This window comes from Anser brachyrhynchus, assembly GCF_964034855.1.
Source record: "Anser brachyrhynchus genome assembly, chromosome: 21".
Taxonomy (NCBI): domain Eukaryota; kingdom Metazoa; phylum Chordata; class Aves; order Anseriformes; family Anatidae; genus Anser; species Anser brachyrhynchus.
Genome location: NC_137714.1, coordinates 3,516,158 through 3,540,312, shown reverse-complemented (window position 1 = coordinate 3,540,312; position 24,155 = coordinate 3,516,158). Strand labels below are relative to the sequence as shown.

At 39.6% G+C, this 24,155-nt stretch overlaps 1 protein-coding gene across 9 annotated transcripts; it reads left to right on the top strand.

Moving 5' to 3' along the window:
- Positions 1–8,315: 8,315 nt before the first annotated feature.
- PDPN (podoplanin) lies at positions 8,316–24,148 on the top strand. 9 transcript variants are annotated; one of them, XM_080564144.1, is made up of 6 exons: positions 8,351–8,731; positions 20,379–20,464; positions 21,077–21,209; positions 21,663–21,701; positions 22,213–22,314; positions 23,008–24,148. In XM_080564144.1, exons 1-6 carry the CDS (start codon positions 8,662–8,664, stop codon positions 23,022–23,024), a joined length of 447 nt encoding a protein of 148 aa, XP_080420270.1. In that variant the 5' UTR covers positions 8,351–8,661; the 3' UTR covers positions 23,025–24,148. The 9 variants fall into 9 exon arrangements, with proteins under 9 accessions (XP_080420274.1, XP_080420277.1, XP_080420273.1 ...); XM_080564146.1 differs by having other exon boundaries at positions 8,357–8,731; positions 21,116–21,209; positions 22,213–22,324; XM_080564143.1 differs by having other exon boundaries at positions 8,358–8,731; positions 22,213–22,324.
- Positions 24,149–24,155: the final 7 nt, after the last annotated feature.

Here is a 24,155-nt window from a genome sequence, read left to right as displayed (position 1 = left end):
TTAAAATATGATGTTGTGCACTGCCTGCTGATGTGGGGCACACCTTCACTCTTGCCTTCTTAAGTGAGAGAGGATGAAGGGCTGCAACTGCTGAGTCTAAGAATACAGCCCCAGAACTCCTGATAAGCTTTCTGGAAGATTTATGTGCATAGTTTTATGCAAAAATATTTCACATTTTAATAAAACACAGGTCAAACTCCCTTGATATATGCTCCGAAGCAAAAAAAAAAAAAAATCATTAAAATATTCATTTTACCTTTACTCATACTTATGTAACACCTCATGCTTCAGTTTCTCCTTTTGAAACTGGGGAAAGTATAGAACTGCTACAAGAGTTATGGGCTATATAGGGCATAAGACAAATGGATCTAAATCCTTTGATTTAGAAGTAATCATACTCCAAATAAGTTCCAAAGGACCCTTACTCTGAGAAACAATTTCTTTTTCTTTGAAAGATGCTATATTACCATTACTGCTTGCAGGCAATTAAAATTGTTAATATTCTTTGTGTTGTACTTGGTGTACAGCTGCCTACGCCCACAAACACATGATTCATGATCCTCTAATTCAGAGGAACCAAGAAGAGATTAACACTCTAGTAAAGAAAAAACTCTTAATTCACTCCTTATATTGAATGAAGGAATTTATAGAATAGAGGCAGTGTTGGCACTGAAGGCAAAATCTGAGGTTCTTGTTTACGCTCCTGATCTACTGCGTAATCTCAGAGGTCACTACAGTGCTCAGTGCTTCAGCTTCCCCAGTGCTTCATACTGAAATAACTAAACCCAGCTGGATGGACCTTCACAGTTAGATGATATTCACCTCAAAATTTTTCAGTGTTCCCATTTTAAAAGGCATGGAATTTAAAATATTTACATTTTAAGAATACAATAGTGCCTTGATCTGAAGACACGTGTAGGTGACTTGGGGCTATTAAAGTGGTGAGCAGGCCTCCAAGAGAGCAACTACCTTGTTCTCCCTTGTGTCCTAGAATTGGCTGATGCAAGACAAATCTTGCAAACACAGAGCAAAGCATAAAACATTTATTTCCTAATTTAAAGCATGAATTAACTTACCTATTAGATAGGAAAATCCTGCATTTGAACTGCCTTCGCTTCTCTCCCATGAGTTACTACTGACAAGCTAATATCACAAAAAGGGATCTCGTAATGGCTTGAGTAATGCAAAGATAAGTTCTCTCTTCCTAAGTTCCAGTTCAATTGCACCCCTCTAGGCCCACCCTCTACACAGACTGGGACTCCTCCCCTCTACACATTCTCAAGTCATCATTTCATTTTATCCAGACATAAGTGATTTACAGCATAGCCCAGGGAATAACCAAGCCCTGAACCCAGTCATTGTGTTAGCTATGATGAGCATTCATTACATTTTTTGGCATTCTTTGTTGTTCTTGCTTCCCTTAGTTTTAAACATAATGGATTCTTTTCCTGAAAAATAAAGTGAATGAATATTCTAAACATTTAGCAGAAATATTTTTAAAGCAACACAATCAGTCTAGTATTTCTTCTAGACAAAGCATTAGGAGTTGCAGCTGAGATCAATTCTTTACTGTAATATTTCATTTTTGGAGATTACAGTATAATATTCGACCATGTCAGTGAGTGTGAAAGAATCCAGATTTTGCAAAATAACTGAGGCATTCATGATTCCTCCACCTCCCCATGATTTCAGTGCGTAGTTTTGTTTTCATTTGACATACACTTTGCTCCTTAAAATTCTTCAAATCACTCTATCTGTTGAATTCGGTTGCCAGTCAGAAGGTGAACTGGGGTCACTCCAACAGCTGTCACTTCAAGAAAACCAACGGTTGCTACTGCTGAAATGTCTGTGCCTTGCATCTACCACTGAAACCATCACTGAGGCATGTATTTTCATACCCATTTGGACATGCAGCCAGTGTGGAAAAACACATTGCTGCTTGAAAATGTGGTAAAGCAATTGCAGCCCAAAGCCTGGCTTGTTTGGAAGCACATTTGTCTGCTCGGTTTCCTCTCAGGCGCTGGGAAGTGGCAGAGTCCAGCCCTGCAGGGAGTTTTACACAAAACCCCACCAGCGACCATCTCGCTCCCTCTGGTGGCTGCAGAGTACCATGTAGACGGCCTCGTTCTGTCTGCTCACTTACAGATGCTATTTGCAGATAAATCCCAGTTCTATAAAATGTGCCGGGAAAGGCCGCTGTAGGACATCTTTCCGTAGAACCCCCTCCCCACAGCCATCAGTACCCATCCCCGCACGCAGCCTGCTTCTCGGTCCCCACCCTCCATCCCTCTCATGTGAAGCACAGCTATTCTCTTTCCACCAGCCTTTGTTCATCTTTCCACTCCCTTCATAAAGCTGCTTATTCTTGGGAACATGCTTTGTATACAAAAAGGAAAAGAAACCACATTACTTTACTTGGGATTCCTCCCTAAAAACAGAGTTGGAACGAGAATTTTGCCATGGACCTTAACGGGGGGAGCATTTCTCACGTGTTCATCCACATGCATCTCATTTCTTCTGCAAGACAAGTTCATTCAAGGTGACAATTCCTCATTTGCAGAAAAACTGACTGCACCCATACACTGTTTGTGACTTAGTCCATCCATCTCCTTGCAAATCCTGGCAAATCCTGCCCCATACCGAAGCAGCGCAGGCAGCTGTTGTCCTGACCGCTGGGGCACGGCGTGGCTTTGGAGAGCGCGGGGATGAAGTTTGGTGCAGCGTGGTCTCAGCCACACTTTGGGTCACAGCATTACTCGGTGTATTTTCAGCACTCAGACACAACATATTTAAAAAAAGTCAGGACATGGAAATCCGTAATGACAGACGTTTGCTTATCAGTATAAACTCACTATAGAAGCAGTGGAAGGCTTTGGAAGTATAAAGAAAACCTCACAGAATCTTTTTTTTTTTTAATATAAAGTTCTTTTGGCTCCACTGCTGTGTTGCTTTCCTTATTTAACTGTCCTAGTTTAAAGAACACTCTTGGCCTAAGAAAACCTACGTCAACCTCATAATTTTTTTGTTTAAATACATGGTGGTCATCCACAGGTTTAAAAGTAGTAAAGAGTGGGCATTCCGTATTTAACTCTGAGTCACGCCACTCTGTGTCACGTAGAGACAGCTGCTGGTGTTACTCCGTCGAAAAAAGGTAACAAATCATGCCTTTCTGTTAAAAAGGTCCAAATTCATCTGCTTCTAATGAAAAGCTTTACACTATGAATGAGAAACAATTTCAGTTTTGAAATGATAAAAGCAGGAAATAAAGCCACTTCAAGGCACAGACTTTGAAGCACCATAAAGTGTTGACGTTATATATGGACCAACTTGCTGTTACCTAAAACTGCTGTGTGGAGACCTTTCTGCCATTTCCTTCACCCAGCACATCTTAACTGAGTCTTTGCTGGATCCCCTTTGCAGGGGATTAGAGAGAGCAGCAACTTGTACAAGGACAACTGCCCAGAAGCCTAAAATGAAAGTAGTACAGGTGCAGATGCTTCCATCTTTTCCCTCAAATACTAGTTCATTTAGAGAATCTGAGAGTCAGGTGAGTACACGGGAATTTCCTGGCTGGGCTGGGACCCAGCTAGTTCAGAGTTGCTCTTTCTCTCCGCCCTGACTGCTTTATTTCCCAGAGGCACTGGCTCCGTGTGTGCCCATTTATCAGATCGTGAAATAGTTCAGCTTGCCTCTATGCCCTATAGGCTGGAGCATTTGTTTGAGAAAACTTGTGTGTACTCATTTTTGTGAAGCTCTTGAAGTTATATGGCTCACATCTAGCCCCATCTCTACAGCTGACTGATGACTGTTCCTCATTCTAGGTTAGGATCTCCAACTTCAAGTCCTGTTACAATTTTATGATTCAATAATCTCTCTTCTACATCTGACAGTGGTGCTCCCACACGTGCACATAATATTCCACAGGAACACAAATGGTCAACGAATCTTAAAAACATTTGCATATAGTGAATATTTATGAGTTTATGTTAACACTAACAAAAAACTGAGAATTACCAATTCCTTTCTACGGGACACATTTCACTTTTCAAACACTGAATTATGCTGTCTTATATCAGCCACAACTCTGACTTCGTATTAGAAGTGGTGTCCTTGTCAGGCAGGAAAGGCTGCCTGAAATGTAAATAGTGTGAAAGTAGCATCTTCCAGTTCTCCCATTCCCTGGCAGATGCTTGATGGAAAACGTCTGGATTTCTATTTTAAAGGCTAAATACAGGCCGATCTGTACTCTCATATCTTGCACACCAAATTCATTTTCAGAAATTAGAAACTAGAAGCACAGTGACCCAAACCCAAAAGCTACCACAAAGCTACGGCTATCTAAGGCCTATACAAATCAATGAAGAGATCTGATGGACTTCAGTTTGTGACTAAGGGAAGGTAAAATACAGTTCTGACTGTAAGGCTCCACACTCCTGCAGAAGCCTTCTAAGAATCTGCTTTCACGCAAGCAACTCCATGAGATGGGAACATAACCAAGCATACTCTTAGTATGCTCTTACTCTTACCCTTTCGCAAAATATACACTCAAAAAGTGTAAATTAAGCATCCAATTTGATATCCTTTACAGAACAACTCTTACTAGAAAGATACAGTCCTTTTCTGTTGCTGAATTTCCTGTTTCGGTACCCTGGGGGCAGCTGTAAACCCTGCAATATTTGTTCAGAAGCATAAAAACTGTTTTCTGCAAGATTTTCTAATTTTCAAGTCATTTCCTGTTTTCCCTCTGTAGTCAACCCCCCCCCCCCTTTGGCAGGTATTGAAACACAAAAGCCCCCAATTCAGTCTGAGGAAATGTTCTAGTACTTGAGAGAGAAGACCCAAAAAATAGCTCCAATTTTCCATTACTTGCTCTCAACAAGGCAACTTTGCTTTACTGTGAAGTAATCTTCCAGCAAATCATGCCATATAGAACAACCCTTCTCAATCCCTGAATTGTTTACGTAATAGAGTTAGTCTTGGAAAACACTGTGCAAGCCACAATCAGTGTCATCTCCCTCCCCCCAGAAGAATCCTCTGGAAGGAGAAATAAAAAGTGAATTTTGTTATAGGTTGTATTTTTCAGAACTGATGTTTAGGCAGCTTCTATTGAGATGTAACCCAAAACGTAAAAACAAAACAAAACACCCAAACTAGTTTGTGTCCAGTTTGAGACATCAGAGCCTGATGAGGATGAACAGGCATGCACAGCTCCAATGGAATTTACAAGTGCTCTGCATGCTTGGCACACCTCACCATCAGTCCTGAAAGACATAAATGTCCTCCTCAGAGAATTTCTAGAAGTTATACAGAAAAATCATATATCAACATCGGTAACCCTGCCCTGAGAAGTATACACCCTGAGATACATAATTCCTCGTGGTTTTAGAGACAGCTGTAGTAAAAAGGAATAATTCCTGAGGTATTTCAGGAAAATGGTAAGAATGTTGTTGTCACCTGAGATTCCCAGCACAATGAACACCTGGAGCTCTGCAGCAACAGTCCCTCCTTCTCTCCAGCCCCTTCCAAGCAGAAGCTCAGCCAGCACAGTCGATGCCCAGCTTTCGTGGTGACACTTCTCCCTGCTCAGCGTGCCTCACTTTCAGGATCGTAGTAATGTTCGTTGGTGGGGAAAGGAAATCTGGAGCTGGGTTTTTGCAGCGTAAGTGACATAATGTACACATACAGATTATTTCATTCGGCAGAGAAATGCAATCCTCTTCTGCCAGGCAGTTTGCCAATGGTAAGGCCAAACCAATACCACTGAAGAGATCACCATAGAGAACTACACTTTCAGAAGAGCGCCCTTGGGCGGAACAACCAGCCCTAATACCATCTCCAATCTAATTCCTACATCTCTCCAGCTGTGTGTGAACAACCGTACACAGACGTGCTCACCAGCGACTGAAAACATGCTGCCCAGCCTGGTGTTGGTGTTGCTGCCCAATAGCCTGGCTCCAAGCCTGGTTAGGACACTGGGGAGACGTCCCATCACCTTTGGTGCTCATGGGGGCATCTTGCAACACTGACTGAGGCAGAGGAAAACACAGCATCCCACCCAACTTCTGCCACAGGGACATAACACTTTGCAGGATGTATTTGCTGGTTTCTCCTCCTCCCCTGGCTACGTTTCACGCTTTGCTCTTACTCAACTGGAGACAGCCTGAGCCTTTCACAAGGCTGCATAAATGACTGATAGGGTCAGACAGGAAGAACAGATTATGAAATGAAAACAAAAGGGCTGCTTGTACTTCAGGTCCTTTCCACCTCCTCCCTTACACTGCTCTGATTAAGGACATACAGAGCAGCCTTGAAAAAAACAACCAAGAAAACCCTAAAACACCACACACACATGCAAAAAAAACCAAAAAACCACAAACCAAACTAAACTAAACCTAAACAAAAAACACCCCATCAACTAACCAAAAGAAAAATGAGAAACAGTGACCCCTGCACATCCTGCATATCCATACATTCTCCGGTTGGAAAGAGCTTGCTGAAAGACTTCATTGGAATCATCATAGCACTTCCTGAACAAAGACCCAATTGCAACATTTCTGTATAGACTTAAACTTTTTTGTAACAGCGTTTAAGTAAATATGTAAGTCCACCACCAGCCAGCAAAGACAACACTTACCTACAGATAAGTATGCACTACTTCTAATTATAAAGCAAAGCACGTAAGTACTGCTTTAAATGAAGATAGATTGTTAAATCAGAACCTTAGAATAATCCCCTTATTTTCACAAAACCTATTGGCTTAACAGAATTATGACACAGTGAGCCACAGTTGCATTAGAAAACCTAAATTTGGTGGAGTTCAGAGGAAAACTGCTCTCTCATTTCTCTATTTCCATACCCTCTCCCAAGGGTACATGGGCCTTTCTGGAAGCATTTTTGTTTGTTTCCAATAAGCGGGCTCAGCAATGGCTCTGAACTTTAATACCCTTGCTCAGCACCATGCTGTTCTCAGAAGCAGGCAAGTTCCTGTCACTGTTGTCCTTAAGAAACAGTTTCATCCTAAAATGACAATCTGTAAGAGACATTCCTAGCTTTTTCACTAACTTGTTTTGCATCTATGGGCAAATTTCTTTCCCTTTTTTGCACTTATTTGATGAATTTATCTAAATTTTTCTGAGGAGTGGCCTGGACCAGAAAGGAGCTGGAACTTGGAAGTCTCTAATGGTGTACTTTCCATCTGCAGTCCTCTTTGCATGACTGTATCTCTGCTTATGTTCAAACTTGTTTTGCTTCTTTATATCACAAGGTGTTGTGGGGTCTTCATGAGAGCTCCGACTCATTACTGAGCAAAACAACCTAGCCATGTGGTTGGTTTGTTGTTGTTGTTGTTTTCTCCTCCAAGTTAAAACCTCTCCCACAGGTCTGCTTCATCCTTCTGCAGAGGTTACCTCCTCTACCACTATCAGTAGAAAGGAAGCAAATCTGTATGTCAGCTGCCACGCTTCATGGGCTGGTGTCCTAGCGCTGCAGGACACCAAGATACAGAAACCGAGGGAGCAGAAGAGGCTGCCACCCAGCTAGGAGGAACACTGGTACAGTTAGCTTCCATGTGAATACTGATTAAGACTCACAACATCCCTTAATAATAGATGTGGTTTAGTAGATTATTACTTGCCCAAGTTTCAGAAAAGGATTAATATAAATAATTGCTGCCAGAGTCCTGCTTCACTCCCAGTCCCTGTGCTGCAGTCCTTGCCTACCTGAGAGCAGAATGTTCAGTATCTGTTACAGATGTTTGTAGAGTGATAATCTAGTCTTGCATATGTGCATCTTGATGCTGATGCACAAAGTGTTTACCAGAAAAGAGTAACTAGCACTGTACAGACAATTGTACAGCTGTTCTACTTATAGTTATACATGGAAAGGAAAAATCCTCTATCTCTAGGGGGTGAAATTAAAACTCTCAGGCTTGGAAACCTGTGGACAAAGATAAATGTTAGAGCACAGCAAGCATAGCACTTGAGGACACAAGCTGAAAGAGACTTGGATATGCAGAAACATTCAGTTACTATTTACTACAGAATTAAATACCCCGTTCTAAAACTATTTCAGTATCTCTAAAAGCACATTCATTACCAAACTTACTTATATAAACATAGGGGCTCACTTTGAAATAAAAAAAACATCAATTCACTGCTGGAAATAACAGGAAAAACATACTTAGTGTTGGTCCTTAAATATTTTTAAGGAGAGTTTGCAGAAGGGAGGGAACTCCCTGAACACCTCACTCCGCCTAAGTCCCCTTTCCCCGCTTTGCTAAATAAAAGTCTTCTGAAAGCCACGACAGCTCCTGTAACTTTAAACCTGGGCTGAGTTCATAATTTTAGTACTGACCAAACAGAGTGCAGAGGGCGGGTCTGGCTCTTCTTTTTGAGACCACCTTAGGCACGCTCCCCTCCCACCCCTTGGCTAAACAAAAAAATGCTGACTCCACTCAGATACTTTGCTTTAGCTGTATAGTTATCATCTGGGAAAACCTTCCCCCTTTAGCAACAGCAGCTAAAGGAATACTTGGAATACCGAAGTAGTTTTTGCAGTGATTTCTTTTTGCATTCTCAATTCTCGCCTGCCTCTAAAAAAGTTATCAGAATCTAAATCCATCTGGTCTCAGAACTGGAAAGCTCTTCTCTAAGCCAAGGAAAGATGTTTATTAAAGTTCAATTCTTCATCTTCATTCTAGGGAGTGTGCCTTTCATAGCACTTGCTGAAGAAGGTAAGAAAAAAACTTTGTTTAAAATTGTTTCCAGTGATTTCCTTTAATTTAACAGTTTGTGTGCTTACTAATAGGCAATACAATTGCTCTGTCCTGTTTATAAAACTCTTCCTTTTAATTCTTATGTTACCACTGAGCATATACTATGGTTGTAGCAGGAAAGAGGTGCATCAAAAGTTTTCAGATGGTTAGAGTTGTGCTCTATTAGAAAAGACTTCTGTGCGTCTGTGCAAGGGAAGGAATAGTTTGGAAGCAGCCAGCGAAAACATTACATCAGCAGCCCTTGGAAGTGTCTTCGGTTTCACCATATAAAATATGCAGAGAAGACTGCAAGCAGTAATTTAGTTATAACAGAAATTTCGATGGTGAATCTCCCTGCTATGAAAGTCACCTATAAATCTTTCCGTTCAAGAATTTAACTTCTACGCTTAGAGGCATTACCACAACTTGGAACTCACGCCTTATCGAGAATTCTGCTAGTAATAATTTGGCCATAGGCAATATACTTAAGTGAGGGAAGCTAAAAGAGGAAGAACTATTACCTAAGACAGATTTGAGAAATGTTATGTATCTACCCAGGAAAAGTTGATTTTGTGAACTATTTCTTTTGAATTTTATAAGAAAAATACCAAATATACTTTAAAATGTAATAGATTTTAAGTCTTACTAAAGATAACGCAAAGAGTGATTTACTGACAGTAGTCAGAACTGTCCTGAACAGTACTTGATTCCAGGAACAGCACATTCAAGTTTAGTCTGGTTAGCATTTGACTCAGTCTGAATGAGCTGACCATCAGGCAACGGGCCCGACGGACGCCCGTGCAGACAGCATGCACAGCAAGCGTTGCTGCAGCACACGGGCATTCCCTGGGCCAGCTAACAGTTCTCTGAACACAGCGACCCGAAACTCAACCCACTAGTTTTCCAAAGGGTAAATCCACTTTTCTGAGTTGGATTTTGGGATGTGGCCTGATTTTAGCCTGGTGCCAACCAGTATCGTTCTGCTGGAAATAATGGCTGTATCAATATGCAGGATGGGTAGATACTGGCTTGTGACTTAATTGGCATTCCTGGTGTTCTTTGTGTCTCAAAGGTTGGAGTTACACTTCAGAATTTCACAGAAAATCTAAAACTGATCAATGCTAGTCAATTCTCAAATATTGCTTTTCTCTGTCCTAGAAACTTAAGGCTCAAATCACCGGCTCCCAGCTAGCTGATCCTTAGCAAGCACCAGTATTAAATATCCCCAAATTTACAGCCATTAACAAGAAGACAAAAAGAAACCACCATTTTACAGAATTATCTTAAGCAGTTTCTAGGATACCAGAACTTCAAGAAAAGACATCTTCCACCTTAAGGCTTTTGGGGAGTTTTTAAGGATATTTTCTCTCAACTCTGAGTTAAGGAGCCCAGCAATAATCAGGTTGAAACCCCGCGATGCAAAAAAGTTAAAGTATTTTAAGCAGAAGATTTCTGTTAAGAGTAGCACAAACCTAGGAAATCTTAACAGGAATTTTTGATCCCAAAGTCAGTAACTTGGTTTCCAACAGAAAGGATAAAGCTCTTTTAACTGGGTCGTGTAAAGCAATACAGAACAAAGCTGTGAAAGGATCAAACACAATACTGATGTGGAAAAGAAGAAAATTAATTCATTTCCTTCTTTATATGTGAGCTTCCAAGTAAAATTAATGACAGAAATTAGCAGAAATACGGAAAGAAAACCTAATAACAAATCTTACCTCACTGTCTACTTACAAACGCATTCATGTATACTTTGTATTATCCATTCCTGATTTAAATCCTGACTGAAAGAGCCAAGTATTTGGTCATACTTACCACCCAAGGACAGCCCTGAGCACCCTACACAACCTGATGAATTTTTAGACTAAAGCATTTCCTTTTGAATGACTAGGAGATACATATTTGTCTTTCTGTGATCCTGTTCAGCATATAAAAACCTCAGGCAAAGCCTAGCACACAGGATCAAAAGAAATGAAATGGAACTTAGCCTAAAATGTTTCTGGGCACAGCGTTAATCACATGATGAAAAGCACAAGTATTCCAATGAATGCTTTAGAGGCAACACATTTCCTGACTTGAAACCTTTCCTATGGTGCAAGTATCATTGCGGATAAGAGGATTACTCTGTAGGCTGTCACATAACATGAACAAAAATTAACATGATTGTTAACAAGTTTCCACATGTCACTTGAGCTGCATCAACTGCACATGTGCCTGATCTTAACCAGAGGCAAATACTAAGTAATGCCTCCTTATGCAAGCCTCGAAATAAAGCAGGTCTATGCTAGGTCGCATTACTTTACATTGGGTTTGGTCTCAAGGTTAGCACGTGGACAGGTAGGGTAATTGAGATGAAAAGGTTTTTACGTGGTAAGAAAGGAAATTGAAGTTTGCAGACTTCCGTGTTTGACTGTAAAGCTTTCTAAATTTTTCAAAATCAGAAACTAGGATTGAAAAATTGCAAGAAAAGGTTTTTCCAAATGTATCTTGATCTACCCAATTGCCACTGCCATTTCAGTAGTGAAGATAAACAGTGATGTTAGGCACCTCTAAACTCTTCTGAAAAAACAAATCCTGTAACTGCAGGTAAGAGAGAAAGTGAACAACCAAAACAAAGACTCACATGTGAGTGCAAACGGGAATGAAAAGCTAGGCTTGTGTCTGTGGTATTTTCAGTTATTAGAGCAAATAAACCATGACTTTAAGACATCTTTTTGCTACAGTATTTCACATAGCATTTTGCTACAATTTCTGCAGAGATACACTCATTTCCTTATGCCTAAAATCTTCCCTCCAGTTTTGGCAGAACTGAGGCCTCTCCCTCAGAGGTCAGATCTGTCAGTAAGGTCCGAAGTAAGGGACCTGCAGAAGTTTGCAGCTCTCCATACACACAGCCGCAGCTCTTCATACATACGATCACTGCTCCATAAATGCCCCAGGAGACTTTCCCCTAGGCCTGCTGCCCCACCGCACTGCCTGCTCTGGCTCTTCTGCCCCGATGGAGCACGCGGGACTTCCACCCTGCATCCGGCTGCATCGTGGATGAGTGCACTTTTGCGTGCCTCTGTATGTGCCTCTCGACGACTATATTAGCTGGATATGAATCTAGCTGTACATATCCCATACCCAAGATTTAATTACCACAAAAACATCTCACTAAATCTCAGTTAGTGGGCCTGCAAATTAGTCAGTGCACGTTGCAGCGTCTTGGTAAAAAGATCAGCAGAGAGCACATTTTTCATTGGAAAAGCTGGGATGCTTGTGCACCCATTTCTCAAAACCTAGGAGTTAAGTTTTTGAATCTGTGTAATTTTGTACAGAAAGGAAACGGTCATATTTAAAAGCTCACAAGTGGGCCTTTCATTAACTCAGGTGGCACAGTAAAAACGGGAAACAGAGGCTGGATTCTCAGCTCCTGTAATTCAATAGCTTCCACTGAAACCATACATTTACCCTAGATCTAGCACTTCTAAACCATCTGCAGAAATATAAGCAGCTGACAACCTAGGGAGATAAAAGAACATATTAATAGATAATCAAAAAATAGTGAAGCAAGGTTAGCCCACAGTGTACAGGCTGTGGCCTCTGACAGAAGCACCCAGTGTTTCCTCCTTGTGTCATCTGAGGCAAACCATGCATGCGTACCACAGAAATAACTACTGTTTGCCCAGCTCTAACATAAAGTCTCTGTCTCAGTTGTTTGTTGTGTTGGTTTGTTTGCTTTTTGTCTGAGTGCGGTCAGGGACTACAGGATGGAACCCAGATGCTGCCAGGTCCTGCTCTGCCCCTGCATCCCGGATCCATGCTGCAGGCAGGCAGCCTCCAGGCGGCCTCCGCAGCTCTGCGGGCACACAAACCCCATCCGCAGCTCGAGTTAAGGCAGCAGCACAGCTCCTTTAGCTGGGTGGTGTGCAGCTTGGTCCTTGTTATTTGGTAACAAAACACACGATTGGGAATACAGGGGCGCTGGGAAGTTTAAAGAAAAATGAGAAAAATTATTAAACAAATTTGTGATTTATTTCCAACTCACTGTCTCAGATGCCTGGCCAAAGACTTAAAAGGAAACAAACCGTGGTGTTGTGTACGCTCTCCTGTTGCTTTATGATTGCCTCATGCTTGTCCACCATTGTATTTCTTGATTTTAAAGACTACAACATCCAGCATAATTTGTATCAAAAATCCTTTACAAGGGTACAATTCAGCCGCACACCCCATTTCAGGCAAGCAGGCACTTTATTCACAGGACTTGAGTAGTACACGAGCTGCTGCTAGATGTCTAAAGGGGATATACTTCATTCCAAATACATATTAAAATGTTTTTATGACTATGAAACCCATCCAAATATTAGCTTGTGTATTATTAGTTAGGATGAATGTCAGACTAAACATATTTGAATGGCTCTCGCTTGCTGGCAACATTACATCGTGTGGCAATCCACAGCAACTAGCCAAGAACCATTGTGAACAAAATTAAAGGCCAACCAGTTTCCAGTTCTAGTGTTTAGCATACATATTTCAAAGAAATGAGTTAGGAAATGATCACACAAACAGTTCCGCTGACAGATTTAAGGGGCTAGCAACCTTTGTGATGGTTGTGATAAACCACCCCAGGAAGTAGCTTCCTCGAGCTGGCAGCTGTAAGAGGGGATAGCTATGGCCTCGGAGTTTTTGGCAGGAAGTGAATCAGAGAAAAAGATTCTTTTATTACTGTATCCAAAGTAATTTCTTAATTCCTTTCATCTGTATTCACAGACCACCATATTTGGACACAGACACTCTTTCTGCTGCATACCCTGTAAAATTTGTTGATTCACTGCATGAAATCCTGTACTTTTCTCCTTGTCAACCTGAGGTCCCTTGGAGAGTCCCAGCCCCAACACTCCTTCCCTTCCAGCCCTGCCGTGATAAACAGTACCGCAGTGCTGCAGTTTTAGGTGATCCAAATGAGCCCAGAATGATCCAAAAGAGACTCACACCCTGATCACATACCTCCAGTCTTGTTGCCCCCGTCAGACCTTTACTGCTCAGAAAACAGAACATTGCTCATAGGACTGCAGCAGGGCAACCTTGTGGTTGGTTGTGGGGCAGCAGAAATCATCCTTAAGAAAGTGGTTTTTAGACAGGTTCATGAGAGAGCAACTCTGAGGTCAGTGTACACAGTGGACAATCAGTGACACAGCAACATTATTAAAATCAGAAGCCTTAGAAGACTTAGTTCTACACGAATAGTTTAGAAAGAAATATCCCATAATGGAGTTAGATACTGTTTTCCTTAACCACAGCTTTGTGGCCAACTTTATCATAATAGAAAAAGCTTAGTAAGTTACCACCTTTTCCTCCTGTGGCTTTGTCTCATAACTTTGGTTGTGGGTCACATACGTGTAAGTAAGCACACAAAGAGCAGCTGATTTTCCTTTACATCTGCCCCGGTTAAAATGTGCTTTTTGTTTTGCCTTCCTGAGGGTATCCACGTATGGACAATGTACAATATATTGCAGCATGCAGAAGATGCGATTTACTTTAGAAACAGCTGAGTGTTTCCTTGCTACTCTGCACTGTAGATTTAAACTCTGGCTTAGTTTCTCTGGCTAACCCAGTCATAGCAATAGAAACCAGCTGCAGCAGGGTGTGGTGACCAAAGGAAATGGTTCTGAAAATTCAGCAAAATGTTGTCATCATGAGCCACACGGAATAGACGAACAAAGTCAGTTGTGCTCTAAATAAGGTTTAACCAAATCCTTCCTTGTACATCATGGATGAGTTTTCAACTGGCAAGCACTTGTCTGAGTTCAAAGTATTTTTGTCATCCAGCTTCCTCCGCTACAAAAAGCAAAGCCGGCCAATCTTTGCATAGGGAAGCAGCAATAAGCACTCCAGGATTTTGTTAGACAGAGTGTACTTTCTCCTGAACAATACAAAGTCTAAGCACTTAAACATATTTCAGGACATTTCTTTATGAGGGCATGACACACTAATCCAACTTCCAAAAAACCAACAGGAATAAAAAAAAGTAAATGCTGTGGCCCCAAACGGGCTGAAGATACAAAGTTCCGAGGACACCGCAGATGCAATGAATTTTGCAGGAGCCACAGGTGCAAACGAGAATTGCAGATCTCACATTAAGGAAATCCTTTGCTTTGCAAAATGTGAAAATTTTAACTGTCCAGATGCTCAAAACTCAGAACGCAAATAAAGAGAACCCAGTATATTTTATTCTTCAAAAGCTCAAATTTTCAGAATAAGTCCAAAAAAATGTGTACCCTGGATTTGGCAGTGTTGAAACATTTCACAGGAAAAAGAACCTATATGCTTTTCTATATGCCTTAAAACCAACCAACCAACACAACAACAACAAACTCTGAAATACAATAAAAGAAAAATAATAGAAAACTACTTTGGGAAGTAAAGTAAATTGCTGAAGTAGGTCTGGGAGGTAGGTACTCCTGTATCTGGGGTACATTTAAAAATGAAGATGAAGCCGAACAACAGAAAACAGAATTGTATTTGAAAACTACAATACTACCACTCAGAAATTATGTATTCAAAAGGAAGATACCTTATGAAATTATACATTTTTGTTAAGCTCCCACCACCAGGAACAGAAGTTCCCACTGAACTACAACTGAACAAGATTCCAATAGTGAGATAATGGATAAGGTATGGGTAAAAACAAACTTGAATTTTAAAATCAAAACCATTATTTGACAGTTACCCTGTTTTTTTTAAACTGTTATAAATAACTGAAAACATATATATGTATATATATTTAATAAGAGCAGAGGTGAAAGGAAAAATAGAAACTCTTTCAGCTCTTACTAGAGAGACCCCTTTAAAGTTAGCAATTTTTACCTACTGGTAAGAATTTTGTCATATTGCAGAGAAGGAAACAGTCTATTTTGAGGGCTTCCTACCTCAAGGACAAAGCTAAAATATTGGCTTAAAACTGCCTTTGCTCACTGGCATCTGGGTTTACTCAGACTGCTGGGAAAGAAAGGAGATCCTCCAACATTCTTCTTCTTCAAAAGTATCTTTGTTGTTTTTGGAGATACCTGAAAGAAATGCTAACTGACAACATTTTTACAACTCACTCTCCTTTCCAGCACAACCACTGTGATTTGAAAGCAAAACTAGGTTTTTCTAGTAAACTGTCGCTCTATGAATAACAATGAGTAGTGAGCTCATCTTTCCCTAAGTGGGTCATGGGATGCTTACCCACACAACGTTTTCAAAGCAGTATTAAACTTTTAAGGACATCAGATTTTCTCCTAGTGTGAGAAGTTGCAGCCTGATAGCAGCTGGGGACTTTGAACTGAAATGCACCCAGCTGGAACTTGGGCAGAAAGAGATGCAATGATGAATTCACATCCGCAGCAATGTATAGCTGCAAACAGAAGAGGCCACAGCAGTATCTGCAGACAAAACCAGCACTGTGAGGCAATGTTTTTATTTACAGCCTCCTGTAAGGTACTGATAAGAACATTTACAGCAGTACTTAACCCTATGGCTCTTGCTACATTTGGCCCACATCAGATGAAGCCAACAAAGCACACACACCCTTACGTTGACATTCTCTTGGTATATACGCCTTGTCCTGGGTAGAGGGAAAGAAGTTTCATATCTAGTAGATTCTCTCAAATTTCATTTAAATATTTAAAAAAACTTTAAAACTTAGAAAGCTTGAAGCTAAATTTAGATGCCTTTTCCCAGGGCTGTTTTCGCCCTCCCTTTAATTCTCCCTCCCCACACCGTATTGATCTGAAATCAAAGGGTTGCTTGTTACAGTCAAGCAACCAATGCTGGCTTATTCTTGCAAAGGCACCTGAGAAAGCTAGCCTTTTTACACTGCTTTTACTCTCTCATGTAAGGTGCCAGAGTCCATCACGTCTCTTTCAATACGCTATAGCATCTAAGAACCCACAAAGTTCAGAACAAACCAACACTGCTTTCAGTTTATCTAGTTTCAGTTTCCAAGGATTTGCCTGGCCTTGAGCTTACTGCAGCTTTCTCTGACAAAGAGCTGTCCGGTCTCTGCTATCCCTTCCTACAAATGCAGGACACTGATACAAATCAGCTCCCAGCCTTCTGATGGCAGCTCAGCAGCATGTTTACCTACACACCACCATCTAGACCGCATCTGTCCAGACACTGTCCATAAAACAAACCTGGAAATACAATCCTGGGACCACTCTCCAGCAAACACAGGACCTCAGCTTTAAGGCAGTATTATTCAGAGTGGGCAGGGCTGGAACAAGACCCACGTATTGGTAGAAATCAGGTCAATCTGTGAGTGTTACGAAGTTAATATGGAAGCCTTATTATTCTAGTTTCCTTTTACAGTTAAGAAAAGCACTTCCAGAGGATGACCCAAATCTCAGGAGAGCTGAATCACCCTCTGGAAGTATTTACCTTTCTTTACGGACTGTAAGAGAAGGGCACAGACCTTATTTAAGCACCTTCATAAGAACCTAAAATTAGGTCAGATCAATCTGGGCCATTACCTTTCGTCAGTCACTGTATCCTGAGGGAAATGTGCTGAAATAGATTTCCTACATGCTGCTGGTCACCAAGAACCTTTGATAACTTCACCACACAAAGAATAATTATTTTCACGATTCTTTGTGATGTTCACTAGTTCTCTGCACCTTTGCTCTATGACACTGTTTCCTTTCCTGCCTTCACTGTCAGGTAATTCTTCAGGGCTGAGAGGTACTGCCTTGCCCAGGGTATAATTAGCTTCCCTGAGTGAGCTGCTTGTTTTTAACATACTAAACTTATTTCACTTTCCATCTGGGTTTTTTCTCTGGTAATTGGTTTTCTCCATATGTTCTTATTTTGTCACTAGTGAATAAATGATTTTTTCATTTCTGCCTGGGATCACAAACTTACCTGATCCATACAATTCATGTTGTTTAGCTCTACTGCAATTTCTTTCTTTACATTTAACATATACATACCATAATCCCAATATTCTAACTTAAAGGCTTTACTGTATAAACCAAGCCTGAGGATTATTGAATAGTGCCATACCTTAAAATGGCCTGATATTTTAGATGGCTAATGAACATGCCTGGAAGTAAAGCCCCATAAATGCTTGTGATCAAAAATGATGAAAACATTATTTTTACCATATAACTTAGACCCTGTTTGGTTCTAGTAGTTCCATGAATTATAAGGGCATTTTTGGGAGTCTGGCTGGCTTATTTAGCCAGCTATATTAGGCTTCATGTTGGCATAACATGAATACACTTTCTTCATCTGTTAGTGCCTCAAGTACTATTTTCACACCCTTCTTTTGGCTCTTAAATAGAAAGTGTATCTGTATGCAGGTTTATAAATAACAATATAAAATATAAAGTTCTTATTACTTAAGTAAATATGGATTTAGAAATACACGTTTAGATCAGTGTTTAGTATTTTGGGGAAGGGACAATGCTCTTGGTCTTGTATTGCTAGAGATTGATGACAAAATAATTTGGTTCAAATACTAGTTTTGGGAACAAGAAAAATATTTGCAAGTTTCCAATAGAATTCAGTGGCAAATGGAAATGGAGATTATATTTACTTATTTATTTTAATGTCAGGTAACTCTTCTGCATGAAATGTTTCCTTTAAAAAGGCTGGTGCATTTTGTTAGTTTCAAAATGAATTATTTTGTTTTCATTTGAAAGTACATTTTACATTTAAAGAAGGCTTTTCAAAATTAAATAAAGGTTAAATGGAACTCAAGTTAAAGAAAAATAATTCAAGTGATTATATGTACAGCTGGTACAAATTGATTTTAATTTTTTCTCATTTTGACACAGTAAAATGCCCATTCTTTCCAATTTTTCAGCCACAGAACAAAAATTCTGTTTAGTTGCCTCTAAATCAAATACAGCATGAGTGTAATGCATTTAGAGGTATAAATATTAAAGTCTTTTATAAGAAATAGAAATAGTCTAACTACTCAGAACTGGTCTAATTAGTCAGTAATAGTCTACATTCAAATGCAGAAGAGGTGAGGATGTTTTCAGGTCACTAAATAAGAGAAAATAGTAGAAACAGTGCTTAATATTTAATTAAACAATAGACACCTCATGAATATTTCTCATATTTCTAAGAAAATTGTTGAGTAAAATTCTCTTATTAAATAACTTGTGAATATTGTCATCTCCCTCCCTGAGACAACTCTCCAGCACTACTAAGTTTTCCAAACACAGAGGTATGAAGAGTACTGTATCAAACTATTCTATTCAACAGCAGAAATGCTATGGTATAAACTACCTTGCAAAGGAAAAAAGGATTAGATATTTTGTTCATAATTAACCTATTTGCAGCCGACAATGGTTACCTTATATACACCGCAGGTAAATGATGTGTGAGTATCCAGGGTTTTCTCCAACACCTCTCCCTGCAAATCTCTCTGCTGCTTGAAGGGAACGAACATGGCTCTCGTTCACATAACCTTCAGCTACCATTGCAATATTTCCTTACAGTAGATCAGTATTATGCTGAAAAAATGTGAACTGATACACTGGGTTTTAATGAATTTGGACTTTTGCCCCAGCTGTTGAAATAAAAGTTTGGTGCAAAATTTGAATGTTGGAAATAATTACCCAGAAGTTTTAGGTTTTTATGCCTGATGTTTTTGCTCAGGAGAACGTCTGTCTATTATTAGTTCTTTGCTTAAATTTAAACACTGGTATCTGGAATTAGCAGAAGTCTCATGCCCCAGGCAACAGCAAAACAAGCAGCTTCACCTCCTAGCTTTACAGTCATGGTGAATTAAAAACTCCCAAGAGATATCACCCTACACTAACATCATAATGTGTATGGTCATAGTTTTGTGAGTCAGCATGCAACTTAGTCAAATGATGTGTGTACTTCCAACATTTTCTTGATAACTGCCAGTTATCTTCATGTACACATATTTTTTGTGTTCTACCTTGTTATGTCTCATTTTCCCTATTGATGCTATTTAGCCATATTTGTGAGAAATGGTTTAGGTCAAAATTAAGTGTTTGTTATACCAAAGAGCATGGATGACATATAGGTCTAGAACAAAAAAGGAGACTTAAAAAAAAAACCAAATAGAATTACAGCAGATAAGGTTTGCAACGTTAAAAAGCCTCTCATGTGTAGTAATACTTTTTTAAACTATAGCTATACCCATAAACATTAAAGGCAGTACTAAAAAATAAAGGTGGTGGCTGGGACTATGCTGAAAGATGGGAGAAAGCTCTTACTACTTTAGAAAAGCAAAGATGCTTAAAGCAATTCATCCAGATATATATACTAATACTTGAAGTATGGAGTAGTTGCATTCACCTGTACAGAGGGGATGACTTCTATTGAATAAAAATTTCCCTTGGAAAAAGTGTTTAGTGTTCAACCCTCGCACAACACAGAAACACTACAAGCGATGTGTGCTTAAGTTCTGTCCTACAGCTTTCTGTAAGAATATAGATGAAGCCAGGAAGTCAGTCCAAATAATTTTGCAAGCCCAAGTGCAAAGGTAGGCAGATTGAGTGCTACCTATATATATATCATGTTTAACATAATTTAGATGTCAAAGTAGCCAGAACATGCAGCTATCAAGTAAAATTCTAACAAAGATCCATCTTTAATTTTCTAAAATTTTATTCAGCAAGTGCAATTCTAGAAGGAGAAGAAAGTGCAACAATTGATTTCAAAGACAGAAATGACACAGAGTTTGAAGAATTACCAACCCTGGTGAGTATCAGTCTAAATAACGGTTGCTTTCCATTACCCTGATTTCACAGTCCTGGTTTTGACTCATTGCTTAGATTTTAAACAATCATAAATTATAGAGAAAAACTCTGAGTTATAAAATAAAAAAGACCATATGCTGATGCTTTTGCTTTGCAAGCAAGTAGGTTGAAGGCGACAAAGCTGAAAACATTTTTGGCAGTTCACCTGTGCTGCAGAAAATGTTCATAACCTGCTTCTTTATTGCCATTTGCCTCTTCTAACTCCCTGTCTCTCTGTTAGCTCCTGTGAAACCAAACTGACAAACAATCAGACAAAAAAAAAACACACAAAAACACAAAATCAAAAAGAACAGGCAGGTCTGCAACCTTCTGCAGTCTTCTCCTGCACTTTTGTAGTCCTGTTGAGAATTCATCTGATCTATAAAGTTTCTGTCAGGAAAGACAAATCAGCTTGCTTTGGGTTTTGTCACTCTTCATAAGGGACACAAAGATGACAGGCGATGGCTAGAAATTCATGTTCAGGGCACTTGGCAGATCAAGACATTTAAATGCATACTTAGACTGAACATACTGTGGTTTTCTTTCCCCTCTGTTTTTCCCCCAACTCTTTTAGCTGCCCACAAGTCTACACAGTGTAACAAATCTCTTGCAGTTTGGACAACTGATGACCACAGAAAGTGCATTTGCCCTGCCTGAAGACAGTGACAATTCTACGGACTATGAAGTTAACACTGAAAGTGTTGATGGTAAAAAAAAAAATTAATTTTCCATTTTAATACATTGCAATCTTACGTCCTCTACTAAACATATATCTGGAAAATTCAAATACCAAGTTTAAGCTGCTCTCAAATGCAAATTCAATTCCAGAATTAAAGAACTGTACTAAAAAGATTTTGTACAAGTTTCCATGCACAAAAAGAACATAAACTGATCTGACTTAAATTCCACTAGTGCATATTAGATATAACCATTTCATTAGATTTTAGTTTGTGTTTCTATGACTTCAAGGAGCTCCTCGCATTCACTCTTGAGCTTTTCATTCGCTCAGTCCCTGTCCCAACAAAAGAGCAGCCTATTATGCAGCTCTCATACTATTGTGATGTAGCTGATAAAAGTGTTCCTTGGATATGTCATTGTGAATTGGGATGCAGAACTTGGTGTAAAGCACCTAAGTAATTATTCTCTTTCTGACTTTACAGGTGGACTGGGTGGGGAGAAACCAGAGAAAACTGAGAAAGGTATTAAAATAATTGATTATAAAGACAAGGGAGAGCTCAATTGTCAGCTCATACCCTTCTTGAAGGCATTAGCTATGCCCATGCTATTCTTAAAAATAATGTCAGGAGGAGCCATGGTACACCGCCTGATCTGCCTCCTGTTGACACGATCATTGTCTCTTTTCATCACATCTTTGCAGAGCCCTGCAGCCCAAAGGCACATTTGCAGGCCTATAGTCTACACAGACTATCAATCACTGTATGGATGGCTTTGCAGGTCTCAGTGCACAGAACAGACCATCTCAGTGACTTCAGCAAGTTTTCAATCTAGCACAAATGCTACAAAAAAAAAAAAACAACAAACCAAAACAAGGAAAACTGCTGAACTTATCAAATCCACCTGAGAGTTCAAAAGAAACAAGGAAATCTACACCAAGGACTGGGCTGCAGCAGAAAAGTGTCAGTTCTGTCTCTAGCCCCTGTCAATGGTCTCCATGGGAAACAAGTTAACATACCCAATTTCTTCTTGTAGGTGGTCTGGAAACAATTGCACTTGTTGGAATAATTATTGGAATCATAGTAGCTGTTGGAATCCTTGCAGGAATCATAATCGCTGTTGTAAGGAAGATGTCAGGCAGGTACTCGTAAGTAAATTGTTAATCAGGCTTTTCAAATAAGCAGAATCTTCTGAGCAAGGTCACAGGAATAGCTTCTGAACTTTCTAATACTTCCAGTTTGTGAAAAGTAGCCTGTTCAGAAAGAGCTGCCAATGTGCTGTGAGTGCTTTACGTCCCCTGTGAGACACTTCAGAAAGACCTGTCACACATTGCATGCACACTCTCATAATGCCTCACCAGGTGCAGCAGTTTGGAGTTAGTCTACCACACATACATGAAGCTCACTACAAAGAATTGAAGGACCAAGTTCTAGAAGTGCTGGACAACATGTGAACACTGACAAGTGACCTTTGTCTTAATAATCTGGATATTTATGGAAGCTAATACCAGTAAGATTCATTGCTGCCACTCAATCAAAAATGCTTTACAAATTTTAGAGTAGTTAAAAAACAAACAAAAAAACTCACATTGCATTTAACAAATACTATTCACTCGGCATTAGTCAGTGGGCAGTAAACGAATACTTCCAGTAACAGGGATAGGAGAAAATAAATTACGAACTGGGAGGAGAAATACAGAGGTGACGGGAAAGACAGGCAAGGGGAGGAAAACAGATCACATACCTAACATTTGGGTAACTTCATGAAAAACAATAAAATGTCTTCATGGCTTTTTTTTCTTTTTTTTTTTTTCGTTCTCTTTCTTTACAGGCCCTGAAAATAGTTGAAAAAGCAACCAAGCCATTCTATGCCAGTAAATACATAGCAAGTGCTTCTTACTTTATAAGAACTAAAGACTATTCCTGTATTGGTGTGAGAAGATGATCCATGGAAAATATGGTTGAAGAATTCCAGATCTATGGGGATCCCACACAATGCTCCCAAACACTATTTTTTACAGACTACAGAGAATGGAACATTCGCATAGGATTTTTATTAACCAGGAGTTTACTAGAAGAATGAAAAAAGATTATTCAGTAGGAAAAAACTCCAGCAGCAATGACATTTACATCTGAAATATGATTTGCAGGTAATGTATGCTAGCTGAATTTTAAATGCTGCTGGCAAAGACTATTTCACATCACATTTTATGCATTTCTTTAAAAAACATATCCAGAATCTTTTCTGTCAAGTGTTTTGGCTGGTTAAGTGCTTATGGCATGTTCATCCAGTGAACGTATAGTTTGGCAAGATATTAAATTTCTTATCAAAAAGAAGGAATTGCTTCAGAGAGAACCAATTATATACAAATTCAGAAAACGTTCGGTACTGGAAGCTAAAATCTTTTCACTATTGATAGTGATTTTTTGCTGTTGATACTTACGTTATTGTGTGGCAAAGTGTGATAGGTCCAGCTGGAACTGACCTACCAACTGAAAGCTTGTGCATCTGACTGCTGCGACAAGAATTTCCTGCCTCCTCTTGTTGCAGAGACACAGGGATTGAAATACACATCCTGAATTAAAGGGTGCTTGGAAAATACCCAGTTTTGATGGGTCAACTTTAACCAGTTACTCAGCATGCTTTAGAGCTGATGTGTAAAAGCTTTTGAATTAATGTATATGTGTTTTCTTTATAACTGTTTCATTTTCCAACAGTGTAGCCTGCTTGATTACATGTGCACGACACTAGATTCAAGCATATTAGTAAGGTATAAAGCATCTTTGGACTCTACAGCTTTCCACTAAGGCATATTAAGTGCAGAAGCACCTGAACATGCAGAGTTCAGAGTAAAAGCTTTGCATGCCAAATGGCTGCAATGCATTGTGTTTTCTAAACTAAGGCATTAAATGTTTGGTGTAAAAATCACTAAAATCCATATGGTCAATATGTATTAAACAATTTATCTAGATATGTTT